Source organism: Hemitrygon akajei, chromosome 10 (genome assembly GCF_048418815.1).
Source record: "Hemitrygon akajei chromosome 10, sHemAka1.3, whole genome shotgun sequence".
Classification (NCBI taxonomy): domain Eukaryota; kingdom Metazoa; phylum Chordata; class Chondrichthyes; order Myliobatiformes; family Dasyatidae; genus Hemitrygon; species Hemitrygon akajei.
In genome coordinates, this window is record NC_133133.1 from 22,855,821 (window position 1) to 22,879,411 (window position 23,591).

At 42.9% G+C, this 23,591-nt stretch overlaps 1 protein-coding gene across 1 annotated transcript in view; it reads left to right on the forward strand.

The window, feature by feature from the left end:
* The window catches only part of LOC140734217 (NALCN channel auxiliary factor 2-like), a 475,332-nt gene that overhangs the window by 412,435 nt on the left and 39,306 nt on the right, over positions 1-23,591 (forward strand). Inside the window, exon 3 of the mRNA XM_073057897.1 lies at positions 15,157-15,328. Within this exon, the coding sequence (XP_072913998.1) occupies positions 15,157-15,328 (172 nt within the window). The remainder of the gene's footprint in view (positions 1-15,156; positions 15,329-23,591) is intronic.

Below are 23,591 nucleotides of genomic sequence, written 5' to 3' on the forward strand. Positions count from 1 at the left end.
GTGAAGACTGATGCAAAGTACTTAATCAGTTTGTCCACCATTTCCTTGTCCCCCATGACTACTTTTCCAACATCACTTTCCAAAAGTCTGATATGTACTCTTGCCTCTAATTTACTCTTTATATATCTGAAAAATCTTTTGGTGTTGTCTTTGAAAGTATTGGCTAGCTTGCCTTCATATTTCATCTTTTCGCACCTTATGGCTTTTTTAGTTGCCTTCTATTGGTCTTTATAAACAGAGTGCATGGAGGGAAGCTAATTTCTATGATGTGCATCAACAGTTCTCTGTAGTTTCTTGTGGTCTCATGCAGAGCAGTTGCCATACCAACCCATGATGCATCTGGATAGGATGGTTTCTATGGTGATTTGATAAAAATTGGAGATGGTCAAAGGGGATATGCATCTTTCAAAAATAACAGCATTGCTGAGTTTTCTTGGCCATGTCATTTATGTGGTTAGACTAGGACAGGATATTGGTGATGTTCTCTCCGAGGAACATGAGGTTTTCAACCCTTTTGACCCCAGCACTGTTACTGTAGACAGACATTTCGGTATCTCCCATCCCACCTTCTGAAGTCAACAACCAGCTCTTTTGTTTTGCTGATATTACAGTAAAGGTTATTGCCATGATCATCATGCTACTAGGCTCTGTAGTCTTCCTGTATTCTAACTCATTGTTATTTGAGTTATGACCCACTACAGAGGTGTCATCTTCAAACTTATAGAGTTAGAGGCCATCATGGGTAAAGCCCTCCCTGCCACTGAACACATCTACATGAAATATTGTTGCAGGAAAGCAGCATCCATCATCAAGGATCCCCACCATCTAGGCCATGCTCTCTTCTCACTGCTGCCATCAGGAAGAAGATATCAGAGCTTCAGGACACACACCATCTCATTCAGCAATGGTTACTACATCTCAACCATCAGATGGGATATCTTCTCTCAACTATATACCAGCGATAATCTGTAATGGCAACTTAACCTACCAAGTGTTGAATCTTTGGGAGGCGGAAGAAGACTGAGGCATGCAGGGGAAATCCACTCAGTCACGTGGAAAACATGCAAACTCCAAGCAGAACATACCATGGATCAGCTTTCACTCTCGGCCATGTCAGCGTTCAAGATTCAAGTTTACTCAACACGTGCACATCAGAAAATACAATGAAATGTGTCATTTGCGTTAACAACCAACACACCCAAGGGTGTGCCAGGTTCAGCCCACAGGTATTGCCATGCACTCCGGCACCAGTCCCAGATTCAGTTGAGCTGTGAAGCAGCAGTTCCACCAGTCAGAGTCTTGGAGTCACAGAGCTACACAGCACAACAGCAAGTCCTTCTGCCTATCTTGTCCATTCCAGCCAAGATGACCATCTAAGCTAATCCCATTTGCCTCTGTGTTGCCCATGAAGGGGTCTGAACTTGGAATTTTAAAATATTGGCACTGCTGGACTGGAAAATAGTATGGGTCAGCAATCTATGTCATGAACCATATAACAAAGCCAGTGGTCGATAGCCTTTACAATCAATCGTATGGGACCAGAGGCCAAATCCAGATCTGTTTGTTACAACAATTAATTAACATATTAAAAATCTCTTCCCCCGCCCCCTTCCCCAGTAAGTGAAATGGTGGACCATGCCCCACATTGCATGACGCATTGTTATTAAAGTGATTAATCTGCAAGAAGGAGGAAGCAGGAAGCAGTCAGCAGATGGGTGGAAGAATATGGAGAATACCAATGGTTCATCAAGCAGCAGGGAATGGGAGATGAAGGGAGAAAAATGGGATAAAAGTACATAATATTTAGAGGGAATTTAACCACACAAAAATTGATTTTGAAAGCAATGTAATTGGAAGTGCCTAAAGCAGTATATTAAAGACACATTTACATTTGGCTATGAATGCAATGTAACTGTTTAATCACATAATGTTTAAATACAAGGTTTTATTCCCTGTTGACAAGATGTGTGTGGAACTTATATAAACAATATGACAAATATTAAGGAGCTTTCCATCCTACAATTTTTCTTTGAAAATTTGGCTGCAATGTTGGCACAACATGCTCCAGTACCCAAGGACAATGGAACAGAGGCAATATGAGAGATGTAGGGAAAGAAAAGCTTCTATTTAAAGGATTTGTTTATGAAGAACATTAGGGCAGATTATCCAAATGAATGAGAAAAACAAATCTTTAATGAATTTTCTGGATAATCCCTGATTAAATTTTAAGTTGATACATTTAATGTGTGTAAATGCTGCTGACGTTGTTTATGGTGTAATGTCAGAATCAGAATCAGGTTTAATACCACTGGCATATGTCATGAAATTTGTTGTTTTGCAGACTCAGTACAGAGAAATACGTAAAATACCTATAAACTGCAATAAGAAATATCTATATAATTTTTAAAAAATAAAGTAATGCAAATGTAGTGAGGTATGAGGTTGGTTCATCATTCATTCCTGCCTACCTCCTCTCTCTGAGTCTCCTCTTCCTTCCCTTTCTCCTATGATCTATTCTCCTCTCCAATCAGATTGCTTCCTCTCCAGTCCTTTAAATTTCATACCCACCTGGCTTTACCTGTCTCCTTCTAGCTGCCCCCCTTCCCTTCCCCCTGCCTTTTTATTCTGGCATCTTCCCCCTTCCTTTCCAGTCCTGAAGAAGGGTCTGGGCCCAAAACGTCAACTGGTTATTTCTGTAGTTGCTGCACGACCTGCTGAGTTCCTTCAGCATTTTGTGAGTGTTACTTCAGATATCTGATGTTACGCTATCTTTTTCCTCAGTCATCCAAAGGTTGTGTTTGTGTGGTGAAGGTAGTGGTGAATCTAGTATCCAACCAGGACTCTCCCAGCATCTTTATAGATATCTAAGACACCTATAAGATACTTAAAATAGGTTTTCTAATCCTTCCATTGCAGTTCATGAAATTTCATAATGCATAAATTGTGTAAAGAAGGATAATGGCTTCCTTTTTGGGATATATATCAATGATTTAGATGAAAATGTGGATGGGTGGTTCTGCAAGTTTGCAGATGACACTAAGATCGGTAATGTTGTACACAGTATAAAAAGGACTATTAAAGAATATTGCAGACTATAAATCAGTCTCCTCCAGCTGCTCCAGTTTTCTCACACATTCCAGAGACGTATGAGTTAGTAGTTAATAGATCATATGTGTGTCATTGGGCAGTGTGGATTCATTAGGTCGGAATGAACTGTTGCCTTGCTGTATCTTTAAATCAATAGAAATAAAAAGGAAACTTTAGTAGTTTTATACAAAAAATTGTCCAGTCAAATATTCCAGCCTCTGTAACACAAGCTGGCAGTGTTTTGATTCCATGAATAATAGAAATACATCAAAAACAAGTTAAGATATTGGTTATCCAAGTTTCTTTCATTCATTTCCCATTAAATTAATCATTGTCTGACATCCATATGCTTTTGGCTTTCAGTTATTTGGGGAAATGTCCACTATTGTTTCATGTGGCCTTTATTTTAGGGTCAGAAAGATCTTCTGAAGGGCTGTTGACTAAATGTCTGATGATGAGGAGGAAGGGGGTCACGCTGGACACACATATCAAAATGAATTATCTCACCAGTATTTTTGCTGCTCCTGACAACAAAAGAGTTTAAATAAGCACAGGCAACCCTCCGGTTACTTTTCTTTTCTCCATCCTCCAGACTTACCCACTCATCTTAGAGATCTACTGTGATAAACATATAAAACTGCAAATGCTGGAATACAAAACAAACTTAGAAACTCAGCCTGTCCAAGTAGCATCAGTGGAAAGAGAAATCAAACAATGTTTTGGGTCAGAAAATCGAAAATCTGTTCTGAGGAAGGAGTAATGACTTGAAATGTTGACTGGATTCTCATCTCTCTCAGATGTTGCCTAATTGGCTGAGTTTTTTCTGCATTTCCCATTTGGTTTTGTTCAGAATGCTGTGTTTGCTTCAATTGTTTGCAAGATTTGTATTTTTTTCTTTCTCTTGCGCATTGAGTGCATGTCTTTTACTTTTATTTTTATTCTTTAATTGGATTCTTTCGGGTTTCTTGCTTTGAGGCTAACTGTCAGCAAGCAAATGTCAAGGTTGTGTAATTTATACATTCTGTGATAACAAATGTATTTGAATCTTGAATCTTTAAATCTAGTTCGGTGTCATATGTGCGAGTACAGTGAGGTACATTGATAAACTTCCTTACAGCAGTTTCACAAACATGTAGGTTCAGACAACACAGAGAACATCATTAAAGTTCAACAAAAATGTATTATCAAGGTATCTATGTGTCACCAAATATTACACTAAGATTCATTTACAAAATACTGGAGGAATTCAGCAGGCGAGGCAGCATCAATGGGAAGGGTACAATCGATGTTTTGGGCCAAAGCCCTTCATCAGGACTGGGAAAAAAGGACAAGGAGTCAGAGTAAGAAAGTGGGGGGAGAGGGAGGAAGAACCATAAGGTGATAGGTGAAATCGGAAGTTGGGGAGGGGTGAAGTAAAGAGCTGGGGAATTGATTAGTGAAAAGGATACAGGGAGAAGGGGGAATCTGATAGGAGATGACAGAAGGCCATGGACGAAAGAAAAGGGGAGGGCCATTAGAGGCATGTGATAGGCAGGTATGGAGATGAGCTGAGAGAGGGAAATTGGAATGGGAAATGTTGAAGGGTGGAGGGTATTACCAGAACTTTGAGAAACTGATGTTCATGCCATCAGGTTGGAGACTGCCTAGACTGAATATAAGGTGTTCCAACTCCTCCAACCTAAGTGTGGCCTCATCGCGAAGGTAGAGGTGGCCATAAACTGATATGTCGGAATGGGAATGGGAAGTGGGATTAAAATGGGAGGCCACTGGAAGTTCTCACTTTTTCTGGTGGACAGAGTGTAGGTGCTCAGCAAAATGGTCTCCAAATCTGTGTCGGGTCTTCCCGTTATACAGGAGGCCACACTGGGAGTACCGGATGATGACTCGCAGGTGAAGTGTCACCTCACCTGGAAGGACTGTTTGAAGCACTGAATGGTAATGTGGGAGGAGGTATAGGGGCAGGTGCAAGGATAAGTGCCAGGAGGGAGATCAGAAGGGTGGGATGAATGAACAAGGGAGACACAGAGGGAGAAATCCCTGCAGAAAGTAAGATGGAGGGAAAGACATGCTTGCTGGTGGGTTCCTGCTGGAAGAAGTTACGGAGAATTATGTGCTGGATGCAGAGGCTAATGGGGTGGTAGGTGAAGTCAAAAAGAACCCTATCCCTGGTAGGGTGGCGGGATGATGGGGTAAGAGCAGACGTGCATGAAATGGAAGAGATGCGGTTGAGAGCAGCATTGATGGTGGAGGAAACAAAGCCCTTTCTTTGAAGAAGGTCTATACCTTCTTAGCTCTGGAATGAAAAGCCTTATTCTGAGAGCAGATGCAGCGGAGATGGAGAAATTAAGAGAAGGAGATGGCGTTTTTACAAGCAACAGGGTGGGAAGAGGTATAGTCCAGGTAGCAGTAGGTTTATAATAGAGATCAGTAGATAAACTGTCTCCAGAGAGATCAAGAAATGGACCAGGTAAATTTGAGGGCAGGGTGGAAGTTGGAGGCAAAGTTGATAAAGTCAACGAGCTCCTCATGGGTGCAGGACACAGCACCAATGTCGTCATTGATGTAACACAGGAAAAGTTGGGGAGCGATAGGGTTGTCAGAGGTTACAGCCAGACAACGCTAGGATGCAGAACTGGCCTGACAAGTGGCAGATGGAGTTCAACCCAGATAAGTGGTTCATTTTGGTAGGTCAAATTTGAAGACAGTATATAATATTAATGGTAAGACCCTTGGCAGTGTGGAGGATCAGAGAGATCTTGGGATCTGCATCCATAGTACTCTCAAAGATGCTGCGCAGTTTGATACTGTTGTTGAGGAGGCATACGATGTGTTGGCCTTCATCAACTGTGGGATTGAGTTCAAGAGCCGTGAAGTAATGTAACAGCTATATAAGACCTTACTTAGACCCCTCTTGGAGTACTGTGCTCAGTTCTGGTCACCTCACTACAGGAAGGTGGTGGATACTACAGAGAAAATGCAAAGGAGATTTACAAAGATGTTGCCTGGATTGGAGAGCATGCCTTATAAGAAAAGGTTGAGTGAATTTGCCTTTTCTCCTTGGAGCGACAGAGGATGAGAGGTGACCTGATAGAAGTGTATATGATGATGAGAGGCGGTGATTGTGTGGATAGCCGGAGGCTTTTTCCCAAGGCTGAAGTGGCTAACATGAGGGGGCAGAGTTTTAAAGTGCTTAGAAGCAGATACAAAGGGGATGTCAGGAGTAAGTTTTTCACACAGTGAGTGGTGGGTACATGGAATGCACTACCAGTGACGATGGTAGAGGTGGATACAATAAGGTCTTTTAAGAGACTGTTAGATAGGTACACAGAGCTTAGAAAAATAGACGGCTATACAGTATGGAAATTCTAGGCAGTTTCTAGGTTACATGGTCAGCACAGCATTGTGGGCTGAAGGGCCTGCAATTTGCTGTGATTTCTTTGTTCTATGTTCTATATCAGTGTAGGCTTGGAACATAGACTGTTCCACGTAGCTGACAAACAGGCAGGCATAGCTGGGACCCATGCTAGTATCCATGGCTACCCTTTTTGTTTGAAGGAAGTGGGAGGAGCTGAAGGAGAAATTATTAAGAATGAGGACAAGACGGGGGAGAGCGATGGTGGAGGGGAGCTGGTTGGGTCTAGTGTCCAGAAAGAATCAGAGAAGTTTCAGGCCTTCCTTGTGGGGGATGGAGGTGTATAGGCACTGGACATCCAATTTGAAAATAAGATGATAAGGGCCAGGAATCTTGAAATCATTGAAAAGATCAAGAATGTGTGAAGTGTCACGGATTAGGTAGGAAGGGACTGAAGCAGGGTAAGTTAAAACTGAGTCGAGGTATGCAGATATAAGTTCAGTGGGGCAGGGATAAGAAGAAACAGTGTGTCTACCTGGACAGGCAAGTTTGTGGATCTTGGGTAGGAGGTAGATGAAGGGCTCTTCATCTTTTTTTGCAGTCCTGATAAAGGGTCTCAGCCCAAAAAGTTGGCTGTAGTCTTTTATACACGCTGCCTGGCCTGCTGAGTTCCTCCAGCATTTCATCTGTGTTGCTTGGATTTCCAGCAACTGCAGACTTTCGCTCATTTGGACTTAGATTCATCTTCTTGCAGACATTCACAGTAAAACAAAGAAATACAATTGAATCAATGAAAGACTGACAAGCAACCAGTGTGCAAGTTGTGCAAGGCAGTGAAGAGAAAAAGAAAAGAATGTCCAAAACAAGACAATGGGTGAAGGAAATGTCAGCAACAATTCCATGGTAGTGCTATGGGAGCCTGTAGAGTTCCATTGCTGAGGTAAGATTAGAGTTGTGCAGGTCATTTCAAGAACGTTATGGTTGTGGGAAAGTAGCTGTTATTGAACCTGGTGATGTGGGACTTCTGGCTGCTTTGCCACCTACCTGACAGCAGCATTGATGCACCATCAATAACTCTCTCTGAGACGTAAAGGCGAGATGTCGGCTTTTATTGACTGGAAGAAGGAACAAGCAGTGGTTGACCACCATACTACATCCTGGAGACTGAGAGGCCAGGCTCAGACCTCAATCGCCTTTATACCGGGGTCTGTGGGAGGAGCCACAGGAGCAGTCAGTAGGGGGCGTGTCCAGACAGGTATATGTAGTTCACCACAAACAGCAAGGTGAAGACATGACCCAGATAGTGGAGTTCCTTATTCAATAGGTTGTTACTTCAAAGAGCTTGTAATTACTGTCATCCCACAGTATATATGGCTATATCAGGTATAACCATATAACAATTACAGCATGGAAACAGGCCATCTTGGCCCTTCTAGTCCGTGTCCGTGGTATATTTGTTTCATATATACCATAGAACCATTTAATTCCACAAATCCAGGTGTTCCCATCCTGGGGTCCACTGACCCCTCAGTTAATGGCAGGGGCCATGGCATTTAAAAAAAAAAAAATTGGGAACTCCTGCACTAATCCATTAAATTGGCATAAATATGAGTAGTAAATCATAAACACAAGAGATTCTGCAGATGCTGTAAATCTTCAGCAACACACACAAAATGTTGGCAAAGTTCAGCAAGTCAGGCAGCATCTATGGAGGGGAATACTCAGTCCTATTGAAAGAATGGTCTCGGGCCAAAATGCTGACTGTTTATTCCCCTCCATAGATGCTACCTGACTTGCTCAGTTCCTCCAGCATTCTGTGTGTGTTGATAAATATGAGCAGCAATTTTTCTGAATCAGCAACACAACGTATTCAGTTTTTTATAAATTTCCAGCAGTAGATTACATATAGATTATGACATGTTTTTTTGCTGCACCATTGACCAACAAAACAGATGTTTGTATGTTATCTTGGTAACTGAAACAGTTAATAATTTAAATTGCAGATTTATAAATGACATAAGCAGGTTTAATCAAAGAATGGAAATATGTAATCACACCAACTGCTTGAGTTCACAATTCAAAGCAAATTTACTATCAAAGTACATATATATCACAATATACTACCTTGAGATTCATTTCCTTACAGGCATTAAGAAAAATAGAGAAATACAGTAGAATCAATGAAAAACTGCAGACAAAGATTGACAAACAACCAATATGCAGTGTGGAAATGTTACATAAATACATGGTAGTATAGTGGTTAGCACAATGTTTTACAGTACAGGCGACTTGGGTTCAATTCCTGCTGCTGCTTGTAAGGAGTTTGTGTGCTCTCCCCGTCACCGCTTGGCTTTCCTCCGGGTGCTCCGGTTTCTTCCCACAATCCAAAGACCTACCAGTTGGTAGGTTAATTGGTCATTGTAAATTGTCCCTTGATTAGGCTAGGAGTAAATTGGGGGACTGCTGGGCAGTGCGGCTCAAAGGGCCAGCATGACCTATTCCGTGCTGTATCTCAATGAATAATAAACAAACATATGAAGAAATAAAAATAATTGTGAAAACATGCGGAGTCCTTGTAACTGAGTCCACAGCTCGTGCCTTCTTTCTGTGATTTTAGATGGCTCATGGCAGCTTAGCAATTAAGTTTCTCAACCAGCAACCAGATTTTTAAACTACTGATCGAGGCACACAAGTTCAAAATCCTACTATTAGAGCTGGGGATTTAAACTCCAGTAATTAAATAAATCTGGAATTTAATAGCAAATCCTTGTTTTGGTAACAGAATACACAAAATTACTGCTTTGTCTTGAGAAAACACATCTGATTCACTGATGTCAGTCTGGGAAAGAAATCTGCCATTCATTCCTTGTCTAACTTCTATGTGACTCCCAATGGCCTCATCATTTCAGGGACAATTACGGATGAACAATAAATGCCGGAATTGATTACAATATTCACATCCTGTGAACAATTGCATCTATGAAAAAGATTACTTTTATTTCCATACTTAAGTGACTTTTGAACCATTTGTGAAGAAGCACAATTTGTAATTTCATGGTCACCCATGTCCATCACTCTATTAAAGTCAAAGGATCAACCCTAGTCCAATGAGGAATGCAGAAGAGCATGCCAGGAGTGGGGGTGGGTATAGGTAAAGTTGAGGTGCCAGCTTGGTGAGGCAGTGGCACTGGTTTGCACCGTATCAAACAGTGAGATTTGTTGTCAGTAGACCATGCTAAACGATCACTAAACAAGTAAATCTAATCAAATCTCTGCAGTTCTAGAACATTCAATAATGAATAGTGGCATGCAAATGAACAGCTAAGAGATGGTGGGGTCTCCCATAACATCACCAGCTTCAATGAGAACCTGCTGAAGCAGTTGTGCCTCAGAAGAGATGAGGAGCTGATCCGCCCCTGCCCCTCAAACATCACTAAAGCCAGCCCTTGCCTAGTTCAACTGACAGTGCTAGAAACACCAAAGGCTGTGATTCCTGGCAAAAATCCCAGCTCCTGTGTGATCTGCACTACTAACCAAGGAATTACGCTTCAGTTATAAAATTGGAATCCATCCAGCGATATGGAGAATTGCACCAGTTTGTCTTATTCAAGGGAAGGGCAATTCCAATGCATCTCATTACCAGCCCATTAGTCTGCTCTCAGTCATCAGTAGTATGATGGAAGATGCTGCCAACAACATGATAAAACCTGTTCAATACAAAAGCTGCATAGGACATGTAGGCCAACACACACAAAATGCTGGTGGAACACAGCAGGCCAGGCAGCATCTATAAGAAGCACTGTTGACATTTCGGGCCGAGACCTTTCATCAGGACTAACTGAAAGGAAAGATTGTAAGATATTTGAAAGTAGTGGGGGGAGGGGGAAATGCAAAATGATAGGAGAAGACCGGAGGGGGTGGGATGAAGCTAAGAGCTGGAAAGGTGATTGGCGAAAGTGATACAGAGCTGGAGAAGGAAAAGGATCATGGGATGGGAGGCCTCGGGAGAAAGAAAAGGGGAGGGGGGGAGCACCAGAGGGAGATGGAGAACAGGCAGGGTGATGGGCAGAGAGATAGAAAAAAACAACTAAATATGTCAGGGATGGGGTAAGAAGGGAAGGAGGGGCATTAACGGAAGTTGGAGAAGTCAATGTTCATGCCATCAGGTTGGAGGCTACCCAGCCGGTATATAAGGTGTTGTTCCTCCAACCTGAGTGTGGCTTCATCTTGACAGTAGAGGAGGCCATGGATAGACATATCAGAATGGGAATGGGACGTGGAATTAAAATGTGTGGCCACTGGGAGATCCTGCTTTCTCTGGCGGACCAAGCGTAGGTGTTCAGCGAAATGGTCTCCCAGTCTGCGTCGGGTCTCACCAATATATAAAAGGCCACATCGGGAACACCGGATGCAGTATACCACACCAGCCGACTCACAGGTGAAGTGTCGCCTCACCTGGAAGGACTGTCTGGGGCCCTGAATGGTGGTGAGGGAGGAAGTGTAAGGGTAGGTGTAGCACTTGTTCTGCTTACAAGGATAAGTGCCAGGAGGATCAGTGGGAAGGGATGGGGGGGACGAGTGGACAAGGGAGTCTCGTACGGAGCGATCCCTGCGAAAAGCAGAAAGGGGGGGAGGGAAAAATGTGTTTGGTAGTGGGATCCCGTTGGAGGTGGCAGAAGTTACGGAGAATTATACATTGGACCTGGAGGCTGGTGGGGTGGTAGGTGAGGACAAGGGGAACCCTATCCCGAGTGGAGTGGCGGGCGGATGGGGTGAGGGCAGATGTGCTGGAAATGGAAGAGATACGTTTGAGAGCAGAGTTGATGGTGGAAGAAGGGAAGCCCCTTTGTTTAAAAAAGGAAGACATCTCCTTCATCCTGGAATGAAAAGCCTCATCCTGAGAGCAGATGCGGCGGAGACGGAGGAATTGTGAGAAGGGGATAGCATTTTTGCAAGAGACAGGGTGGGAAGAGGAATAGTCCAGGTAGCTGTGAGAGTCTGTAGGCTTATAGTAGATATCAGTAGATAGGCCGTCTCCAGAGATGGAGGCAGAAAGATCAAGAAAGGGGAGGGAGGTGTCGGAAATGGACCAGGTAAACTTGAGGGCAGGTAGAAAGTTGGAGGCAAAGTTAATGAAGTCAAATGAAGGACATATAGGAAGAGGTCCTTTAATCCAACTTATCTCATCTGCCTGCACATGGTCTTTATCTCTGCATTCCTGCCCATTCAAGGGGTATCTGATAGCTCTGAGTCTGTACTCACTGAAACTTAGAAGAGTGAGCTGAGGGGAATCTCATTCAAACCTATAGAATATTGAAAGGCCTAGATAGAGTGGGTATGGAGAGGATGTTTCTAATAGTAGGGGAATCCAGGACCAGTGGGCACAGACCCAGAATACAAAAACTTCCTTTAGAACGCAGATAAAGAGGAAGTTCTTTTGCCACAGGATGGTGAATCTGTGGAATTCATTGCCATAGATGGCTATGAAGGTCAAGTGAATAGGTGTATTTAAAGCAGAGGTTGATAGGTTCTTGATTAGTGAGGGAGTCAAAGGTTATGGGAAGAATGAAGTTGAGACGAGTAGTAAATCAGCCATGATAAAATAGTGAGGTAGACTTAATGGGTCGAATAATGACCTAATTTACTCCCATGTTTTATGGTTTTATGTTTTTATGGTTCATGTTCTTGTCTGAATGCCATTTAAACATTCCAATCATATCTGCTTCTACCACCTCCCCTGGCACTGCCCTTACTCTGTGCAAAAAACTTGCCTTGCACATCTTTAAAACTTTTACCCCTCTCACATTAAACCTTTGCCTACTAGTATTTGACAGTCCTACCCTAAAAGAGGACTCTACCTACCCAATCGACAGTGTGCCGCTCTTAAACTTCTACCAGATTGACCCTCAACCTCCAGTGCTCCAGATCCAGAAAGGAAGCAACTGAAGAAAATGGCTCACCATCGTCTCTCAAGCGTAATTAGAGACTGTGAATAAATGTTAGCGGCCAGAAGAATTAGAAACATAAGAGCAAAAGAAAGGGAAGCGGTATGGAGCTTTTACCTCAGTGCCACTTTCCTGCCTTAACTTATATTCTTTAAAGATAACTTCTGAATATCAATTTCATACTTGATCTGAGTGTCCAGAGCGCGACTGGGGAGAAAACTCCAAAGATTCCTTTGAAATTGTGGGATGAAGTAATTTCTTCTCATCCTACTGTCCTGAAAGGTGGATTCCTTATTCTAGACTGTTACCCCTGCTCCAAGATATTTTAGCCAGGGAACATCAATTCCAAGTCTTAATGTGCTTGTCTCTTACCCTTTTAAATACACAGAAGTAGGTAGTCTTTATTACCTCTGCTCATGTGACAAAACTGCCATTGCAGCTTTTTAGAACCCTGATTATTCCACGTTTACAATATTTTGTTCAGTTCTGGTCACCTCATTATTGGAAGGGTGTGGAAACTGTATAGAGAATGCAGAGGAGATTTACCAGGATACTGCCTGGACTAGACAGCACACTGAATGAGGAAAGGTTGAGCAAACTAGCCTTTCTTTTTCAGAGTGAAGCAAGATGTGGGATGATATGTTAGAGATATAAAAGTTGATGAGGCCAAGATGGAGTGGGCACCCAACACCTTTATCCCAGGGTGGAAATGACTAATATGAGAGGATGTTTACTCTCTCTTTTGCAAGTATATCCTTAAGAAGGGATACCAAAACTGTAAACAATATTCCGGATGTAAATTCAGCAGGGCTTTCCCTAATTGGAGCAGGATGCCTCAACTCCTGCTTTCAAGTCTTCCTGTAAAAAAGGCAAATATACCATTTCCTTTCCTAATAACTCTTGGGATTTGCATAGTAACATTCAACAATTCAAGTACAATTAATTACCTCTGAACATCATCTTTCAAACTCTCATCATTTAAAATATACACCACCTTTTTATGTTATCTACCAAAGTGGAAGACATTAAAATTTTTCACATGATAGTTAGCCGTTATATCTTTGTTTTTTCCCTTAACCTGCCTTTATCCTCCTGTCTCTGTCCTCCTGGGCCCTCTTTAAAAGCTGTCTATGCATCATCAGCAAGCCTGCAAAAACTATAGTTAAACTTGTCATCCAAGGTATTGCTATAGTTGGTGAAGAGCTTGGGCCCCATCCCCATTCCCTATGATACTCCTATTAGTGATAGCCATCTACCCCAAAATTTTCTACCGCTCTTTTCCTGTCCTTTAACCAATCCTCTGTCCAGTTCAATATATTACCCACTAAGCAAAATAACAACTTCAAAGACAGATTTTTTTTATATTTAGAGATTCAGTTCAGTAACAGGCCCAACAAACCCACGCCACCCAATTATACCCACGTGACCCAATTAACCTACTAACCCGAATATCTTTGGAATGCAGGAGGAAACTAGAGCACCTGGAGGAAAGTCACATGATCATGGGAAGAATGTGCCGCCCTCAAGTTAAATTAATCAAGTGATTTCCCATTCAGAAATTCATGTTGACTCTGCCAGATCTTATCCTCATTTTCAAAGTACCCTGTTAACATTTCCATTAAAAAATTTCAACCAGGGAACACACACCAGTCCTCACAGAGGACTGTGTGTGTCTGTGTGTGTGTATATAATATATATATATATATATATATATATATATATATATATTTATTTACTGCAATTCACAGTTGTTTTTCTCTATTATTATGTATTGCATTGTACTGCTGCTGCAAAGACAACAGATTTCATGACACATGCCAGTCATTTTAAACCTGATTCTGATTGAGATTTTCCATCCTACTCTCAATCCCAGATTTACCTGTCTCCCCTTCCTTGAGTAGTAGGGCTACTGTTGATGCCTTCCACTGTCTGAAAGCTCCTATCAAACTTATACAACTTCAGTGTTGCTTCGATCAAATCAAAGAGTTCACCCTTCCACTTCTGAAATAATTCATGAAAACCAACAAAGAGGAATGAAACACTTTAAAAAAAGGACTTTCCTAACTGAAATTTGAAAAAATACAGATTTGCCACACCAAAGTTCAGGCTTGTAATCCATGAATTCCAATATTATTTTTACCAAATATGGTTATTCAAAAGACTTATGGACATTAGAATGCACTTAGATAAAAGGTAAGGAAAATTGGGTCCAAAATTGAGCATAATGGGCTAGTATGCTTTAGTATTCTTGGCTGTAATGTCATGTTAAAATAACCTACTTCAACCTTTGAAGAATAAACAAAACTTTAAGGACATGGGTCCTTATACCTGACCACGTGATAGTTTTATGCTTTGAAAGTGGTATCCAATAATAATGCTTTAAAAGAAGTGCATGAAGCCATCCAACCTCATGGCAGGGTAATGGTGAGCACAATACTTTACAGTACCAGCGATCGGGGTTCAATTCCCGCTGCTGTCTGTGAGGAGTTCGTACATTCTCCCCGTGGCCATGTGGGTTTCATCTGGGTTTCCTCCCACAGTTCAAAGACGTAGGTTAATTAGTCATTGTGAATTGTCCTATGATTAGGTTAGAATTAATTCAGTGGTTTCTGGGTGGCATGGCCCAGAGGGCCTATTCCGCACTGTATCACAATAAATAATGAACTAAATAAATATGCCATTAGATTTATGGACTTTTGTTAAATATGTTTTTTTCCTCTCTTTTCTGACCTTTGACCCCCAACCCAAATATCCCCTCCTTTGATCTTTTAGGCAGTCTACAAAGCATGGCTGTGTTCGGAGTATTTCAAAGCCTCACAACTTCTGTGTCCTCGCAGGATTCCTTGTAAGCAATACTGCCTGGAAGTCCAGGCCCGATGTCCATTTATTCTACCAGACAACGATGATCTAATCTATGGCGGGTTGCCGAGCTTCATCTGCACAGGTACAGATCTGACAGCAATTTGCAATAAAAGTGATATAGCTCTAACTTAATGCTTGTAATATTTGCAAAAATATCTTCTAAAGTGCTTCAATCACTACCTCCAAAGTCCCTGAGTATAGCCAGCCTCTTCGTGTTACTCCTGGACAGAGAATTGCAGCAGATTCCTCACAGTTGATCATAATCTTATCCCCACATGCAACATTCAAATGAATATCAAATCAAATGCAATGTACTTCCGATGCCTGGAATCTAAAATTAAATGCTGGAAGAAATTAGCAAGTTGCTTTCTAAGTTCTTATCCTCAAGTATTTCTTTCCACAGACGCTGCATGTCCAGATTTCTCACACTGAATCAAAGCTGAGACCTCGTATGAGATTAGTCATGAACTGTACCTATTCCTACGTTTTTATTATCACCCAGCTTTCTAAAGGTAGAAATAAATGCCAAAAATTATCACTCTGCAGGTCAGGCAGTATCTGTGGAAAGCAGTATAGTAAATGTTTCAGATCCTCCTAGACTGCTGGGCAGAATTTTCTAATGAGGATCCAGGACTTGAAATGGTAAGTGTTGCTCATACACAGATGCTGCCTGAGCTGCTGAGTGTCTTCATCATTTTCTGTTTTTACCTAGTTCCGTCCTTTGCCTCAGCTCATCTAGTCTGAAATTCTCATCCCCATCTTTCTAACCTCTAAGCTCCAGACTTAAACTATTTGAATATACCACCAACTGGTTTCTATCAATCTGGTCGCTGTAACCCTGGAATTATCCAAGAATTCTAAACACTAGAGATAGGGTAGATACTGGAAATCCAGAGTAACACACGCAGAGGAACTCAGCAGGTCAGGCTGCATCTATGGTGAAGAACGAAGTGCTGAGATTTCGGGCCAAGTCTTGTTGATAGATTCCTTTTCAGAGAGGCTGCCTGACCTGCTGAATTCCTCCAGCATTTTGTGGGTGTTACTCTATTATCCAAAATTCTTTGTTTTATATCATATCTCAACCCACATTACCATCACTCTTGTGTTCCTTATACCTCTATCCTTGATGGTCTCCATAAGTTTAAGCAAAACTTTCATTTTAAAATTCTTATTACTGTTTCTGAAGATGGCCAGAGTCTCGTTCTTGTTCATTCGGTACTCAACAACTTGTGATATTGTTGCTTATCCAGCTTTGACTTCCTGAGCTACCAAGTTCCTCAGCTCTGTAATTGTCTTCTAATGTTTCCATATGCAACACCCCCACCCACCCCACCCCGCTTTTCCCCCACTTAAAACACTGTTTAAAAGCTACCTCTGTAATTAATATTTGGCCATCTGCTGTAATATCTCTTTAAGTACATTATTTCAACGTTTTTATTAAGTAATATCCTGTGAAGAACCTCAGAAAATTGTTGGTATGTTAACAATGGTATCTAAATTAAGATTATTGTTGCTGTTAACTTGTATAATTCTAGCCTACGCTGTGTTAACCCAAACAAGTGCAATTCCCAGCAAGGATCAATGGATTCTATTTTAGTTTATCTCACGCAGTTGAAGTTATGAGTTTTAAACTTAAATATAGCACTCCAGATCTGCATTGGTTCAACCTCATTTCATGCCTTGTCTTTAAAGGTTCTTCTAAAGCAAATACATTTAGTAAAAAGCTGTCAAGTCAATCTGAATTATTGTCGCATTTAGAACACAAGCCACAGAACATACAAATAAGAAATATCTAAAGAAAATGCTGTTAAGAATTCTCAACATAACTCCACATCTGATAAAAATCAAAGCAAAACTTCGGGTGATGGACATCTAAAACACAAATAGAAAATGCTGGGAAATTCAGCAGCTCAGTCAACAATTGAGTAAAAAGCAGTTATGAAGTCTGGGTGATGTTGTAGAGTCAGGCTGCATTGTTCGTATAGTCAGCCAGATGCTACGATATGACCCAAATTTTACCTTGGCAACCTGTCATACTGACCAAGGAGTTTAGCTAACTACTTAATGGCTACATCATCTTAGTCTCTAATTGACACTCTGTTGAAAAGAGAAAGTGAGTAAGTTGCAGAGAGTGTGGGATCTGGCAGCCAGAGGGAATAAACAGAATGCCTATAAGGAGCTAAAATGATGTGGCCATTAAATAGGCAGCTAAACTCCTTTGTCTGCCTGACAAGTTGCCATATGAAATTTGGGTGATGCTGTATCACCTAGCTAACTGTTCAGACTATAATAGTATGACCAAACAGCATCATCTGGACTTCATAATTTTTTTTTCTACAAATGTTGCCTGAGCTGCTAAATTTTCCAACACTTCCTGTTTATACTAAAAAGCTGCAATCAGGAAGAATGCATAGGAGCTTCAGGACTCACACCACCAGGTTTGGGAACAGTCATCATGCCTCAACAATCAGACTCTTGAACCAGAGGGAATAACTACACTCAACTTCACTTGCCCCAACATTGAAATGTTCCCACAACATATAGACTCACTTTCAAGAACACTGCATGCCTTGTTCTCAATATTTATTGCTTATTTGTCTATTTGCATTTGCACAGTTTGTTGTCTCTTGCACACTGGTTGAATGCCAAGATGGTGTGGTCTTTCATTGATTCTATTATGGTTATTATTCCATAAGGAATTTATTGAGGATGCCCACAAGAAAAGGAATCTCAGGGTTGTTTATGGTGATATATATGTACTTCAATAGTAAATTTACTTTTAACTTGGAACTTATATATTTTAGGTGAATAAATACTTCATGGGCTTCCCGCTGGGTACAGGTATCGATTATAACCAACGTTTTGAGGACAAACTCTGCCATCTTTATCGGGGTGATGCCTGGGCACGTCTAGTCCAGTGGTATTTATACCCCTGTAATCTGCCCCTCCTGATTGGTTAGTCCTCATCCAATCAGGTTTCCCCTCTCCCTCCATGCTTACAATAGAATAGTAGTTCTTACTTGGAGTGCGACCTTCATCTTTATTAAATTCTTTTCCTCTGGTTTTATTTCAATGGCTTCCTTTACCAGGCAGTTCTAAAAGCCATTTTCATGGCACAGAAATTTTGTGCCAAAGTCATTCCCGTTGCCATTTTGAATACAGTGCTCTGCTACGGCTGATTTTTCCGGGTAGCCCAAACAGATATGCCTTCTGTGCTCTTTGATGTGGGTTTCCACCATGTGCCCTGTCTGGCCGATATACGCTGCTTCACATTCAAAGGGAATCCTGTAAATGCCAGACGACCAGAGTCCCAGGTCATCTTTGATCCATATAAGCTGTAACATGAGCTTCCTTATGGGTTTGTCAGTGGATTAATCCAGTATTTCTTCAGGATCATGACAATCCTCCCAGAAACTGTGGAAATATAGGGGAGACAGGCAGTAGCGATGGGTTCCTCCTCATTGTTAAGTTTCCTGGGTTTTCTGTCAGCCCTTTTACAGGCCCGATTGATTTCCTTCACCTCATGAAGGAAACTAGAGGAAAAGAATTTTAACAAAAACGAAGGTCTCGCTCTAAGAACTGGAATTTGATTGGAAGCAAGGTGGGAGAGCGGAAGCCTGATTGGATGAGGACTAACCCATCACAAGGAATGGACTATAGGTGTATAAATACCATCAGACTAGATATGCGCCGTCATCATCCCTGAAGAAGATGGCAGATTTTGTCATTGAAACATCAGTCGTAATTGATACCTGTACCCGACTGGAAGCTTGTGAAGTATTTATTCAACATATATGCCAGGAAAGCGCTAGATCATTTTTATATTTCAGGTGTACATCATCTAAAGTTTTTGTTTGATTTTCATCAGATGTGGAATCATGTTGAGAATTTCAAAAAACTTTTCCTTACATGCTTCTTACTTACCTTAGTTTAGATCTCATTCTTGATTACTTAAGATTATAAAACATTTCAATATCATATATAGCATGCTGATCAAAAACAAAATTTCATTTTAGTTTTGGTGCTTTTAGCTTTTGAAGTAGTAGATACCTTCTCATTTGTTTACAATCAATTGACTGAGATATGATGCTGGAGCACCATGTGTGAAGTTCAGTGTTCTCCAACCTCAGTGATGAAAGTAAACATGAGAAATTCTGCAGATGCTGGAAATCCAAAGCAAAATACATACACAAAATGCTGGAGTACCTCAGCAGGTCAGGCAGCATCCATGGAAATGCATAAACGGTTGATATTTTGGGCTGAGATGCTTCTCGTGGACTGAAAAGGAAAGGAGATACCAGAATAAAAAGGTGGGGAAAGGGGTGGGGGGGAGGAATGAAAGAGGTTAGCTAGACGATGAGAGGTGAAGCCAGATGGGTAGGAAAGGTCAAGGGCAGGAGAGGAAAGTATCTGATAGAAGAGGAGAGTGGACGTAGGAGAAAGGGAAAGAGGAAGGGATGCAGGCAGAGGTAATAGAAGAGGTGAGAAGAGACAAGAGGCCATTGTGGGGAATAGAAGAAGAAGTATGGGAAGGAATTTCTTTTTTTTTACCAGAAGGAGAAATTGATGTTCATTTTCATCAGGTTGGAAGCCCCAGAATATAAGAAGTTGCTCCTCCACCCTGAAGGTAGCCTCTTTGTGGACTGGAAAGAGAAATCGATATTTATGCTATCAGGTTGGAGGCTACCCAGCCAGAAGGAGAAATCAATATTCATGCCATTAGACCAGAAGGAAAATGTGCTTATACCACATAATTCAATTAAATATGAAAATGACATGAATTTAATATTCCTCACTGTTCCTTCCCAATCCAACTGACTGAGGGGACGAGATTTACAGCAAGACTGTTTTACTTCTTGGGTCATCAGTCAGAAGCACTTAGTAGCCACATTATTAGGTACACCTTTACACCCGCTTGTTAAGACAAATATCTAATCAGCCAATCTTGTGGCAGAAGCTCCAAGTATAAAAGCATGCAGACATGGTCAAGGGGTTCGGTTGTATCTATTTTGTTACGTAGTTCTGATGAACACCATTATCAAGGATACAGGTGTATTATTTCACACTTGCCTGGATTAAATTCTAGTTAATATTTTTCTGCCCAACTGACTACAATATTTATATTTTCCTACAGTCTTACTGACAACTAGATGAACACTCTTCTCATCATTAACTAGAGTACAGTGTTGTGTATTGAACATTTCAGTAATATTTGAGTAAAATTGAGTAGCATTTTATTTGTTTAAATAATTCATTATAGGTTATATGTAATAATATATAAATTGCATACATCATGGTGCTACCACATGATAGGTGCATGCTTCACTGAAAGTACAAACAGAACCCGTTCTCTTAGGCTCTCATCTTCTTCTTGCGATTAGTTTAATGTTTTGCAAAATGAGTGAGGAGAATAGGCAGGGAGCTTAGCAAAGAGGTTCAATTCCAGTTCAATTTCTAATCTCAATTGAAATGAATGTGACTAATTCTGGATCACTCTGTAGCAGAATTCCACCATTTTAATATTTTGGTGAGCATGATGACTCGTTAAACTCAACAACAGTTTTTATTGCAACAAGCGCAAAAACAGACCGGGCGCTATGACCCGGGGAAAGGGCCCACTCAGTCACAGACAGACAGGGGAGGTGACTATTACACACGCTGGTTACAGTCAAGGTGACCCACAAACACTCATGCAAATACCTGTATAATCCAGGCTAAAGTGAAACAATTAATGAACTTGAACACCCCACCATACTCCCATGAAAGCATTTTAACACGAGAACAATAAATAGCACTGGTCATTATCAATACTGAGGTGGGCCGTCAACCACGCCCCCTGGAACGCCACGCTATCCCCACCGGTGGCAGCCATCCCAGACTCCACAACTAAGTCCAAACAGAGGCACTGTTTGGTGAGGCAGGAGGCAGGGCACCCAGAGCGTCACTTCCTTCAGCCTCGCTGGACCGGTCGTAGCCAAGTGCTGATACAGTGCCAGCCAATCCCGGTGCACCACGACTGCCTTCTACTGCTCGGGCAGCCACATCTGACGTACCACATTGAGCACCTCTCCTGCCCCTTCCAGTGGCTTCCCAGCTTGGTGGGGGGGGGGGGAGATAGTCCCTTCTTCTGGGAGGGGCAGTAGATCCATACTGGGGTCCCCACCACGTATTGCTGCATTGGGGCCCTACACTGGTGGCCCGGCTTCTTCTGGGACTTGCAAGCGTCGCAGCAGTCCACGAACAACTCCTCATTCAGCCTGTACCCCGGCCAGTAGAAGCAGTTTGCCCAACGTCTTTACAACCCTGAATTGGCCAACCCCCCCCCCCCCCCCCACCAGCCTGTGCCCCAACCACAGCACCATGGGGAGACCACAAGCTGCAGGAAATGTCTGCCACCATCGGACACCTGCCACTGCCAGAACAGCAACCCACCGCACATCTCCATCGTTCCCCACTGAGAGTATCAGGCTTTGATCTCCAGATCCAGGGTGGAGCTCTCTGCTCACTGAGCCGCTGTCCCACGCTCAGCCATTCCCTCATCCGAGTCAGCACGGGATCGCTCACCTGCTCACAGCGCAGCTGCTGGTCAGTGTTGGGGAGGCCCACCTCGCCACCGGCTGCCACCTGTGCCCACCAACACACCGCATCTGTCGCCCTCCACCACACAGCCCACATATAGGCCTTGATCTTCACCCAAACAGCCCACCCGGAGAGGTGACAGTGAAGGCATTCTGCTGAAGATCTCACCATCACTCGGCCCTGCTTCTGCTGTGCTGTGTCGGGCCGCTGTTGTCGTGTTGCACCGCAGCGGGCTGCATGACTGGTGGTAAACACGAGGAAATCTGCAGATGCTGGAAATTCAATCAACACACACAAAATGCTGGTGGAACGCAGCAAGCCAGGCAGCGTCTATAAGGAGAAGCACTGTCGACGTTTCGGGCCAAGACCCTTCGTCAGGACCCTTCATCATGACTGGTGGTGGTTGTTGCTGTGCCCGCCTGGTCTGCTTTCTGGCGTGGCCCTGCTGGAGATCCACGGCTTCTGTGCCAGGGTAGGGTGTCGCCCCCGGCATATCCACATGTGCCCCCCCCCCACCACCACCCAGCGGGACAGCAAGTCCAGCCCAGTGATGCAGAAGTCCCGGATGTCGGCGAGCCACAGCTCGTGCTCCTCTGTGTTTTGCCCCACTGCGATGCACAGACACCTCCTCCCTCTCATCACGGCACAATCGCCGGTGACAGCAGCCAGCTGGGTCATTGTCACTGTCCACCCAGGTGGGGATGGCTGGTCCGTACTGGGGAGGACACCTGGATGGACGATGGTTATGGTTGATCTGTGCCCACCAACGCACGGCATCTAATGCCCTCCACCACGCAGCCCACATATAGGCCTTGATCTTCACCCAAACAGCCCACCTGGAGAGGCAACAATGGAGGGATTCTGCTGGAGGTCTCGGGCAGCGCCGCCTGCTTGGCATTTCCCAAAGGCTGCGCTGGGCTCTGGTGGGAGCCGTCCTGAGCCACCTGGCCTGCCTCGCCACCCCGGGAGCAGAGCTCCGCCATGTTCCCCGAGTTGTGGAGCCCGGATATGCTCACTCCATCGGGGTTCCCTGGGAAATCACGATACTCGGTTCCCAGGTCCTTCCTCTGAGTCCCACCTTCATAAGCCTGGCCTGGTGTGCAGAGTATAGTGAGGCATACTGCTCAGTCCTTTGACTTATTCCCCAGGTCTTAAGGCACTCTATCCAACGTCATTGGGTGCATTTAAGGCAGAGATAGATGTGTTCTTGATTAGTCAGGGCGTCAAAGGGTATGGGGAGAAGGCAGGAGAGTGGGGATGACTGGAAGAATTGGATCAGCCCATGATTGAATGGTGGAGCAGAAACAATGGGCCGAATGGCCTACTTCTGCTCCGATATTATGGTCTTATGGTGTTATGGTCATAGCTCTTCAATCCCTCCATCAGTTTCTAATCCCACTCCTAACACCAATGTGTCGAGCATTTGGTCCAAGATGACAGACAGGTAAGCTTGTTAAACTCAATAACTGTTTTCATTGCAACAAACACAAAAACAGACTAAGAATTATGACCCTGGGAGAGAACCCACTCAGTCATATATAGACAGGGGAAGTGACTATTACACACCCTGATTACAGTCAGGGTGACCCATGAACACACAGGTATTTTTTTTTACAGACTGTGTGATGTTTGCTTCCAGAATTGCTGGTATTTAATTGAATTCATTCTTCCCTCTACCAGTGAAATGTTCCCCGTGCCACTGGCTGCAACACAGGCCCAAAGCATGATTGATCCACCCCCGTGCAAAAAAAAAGGATCTCCCATTT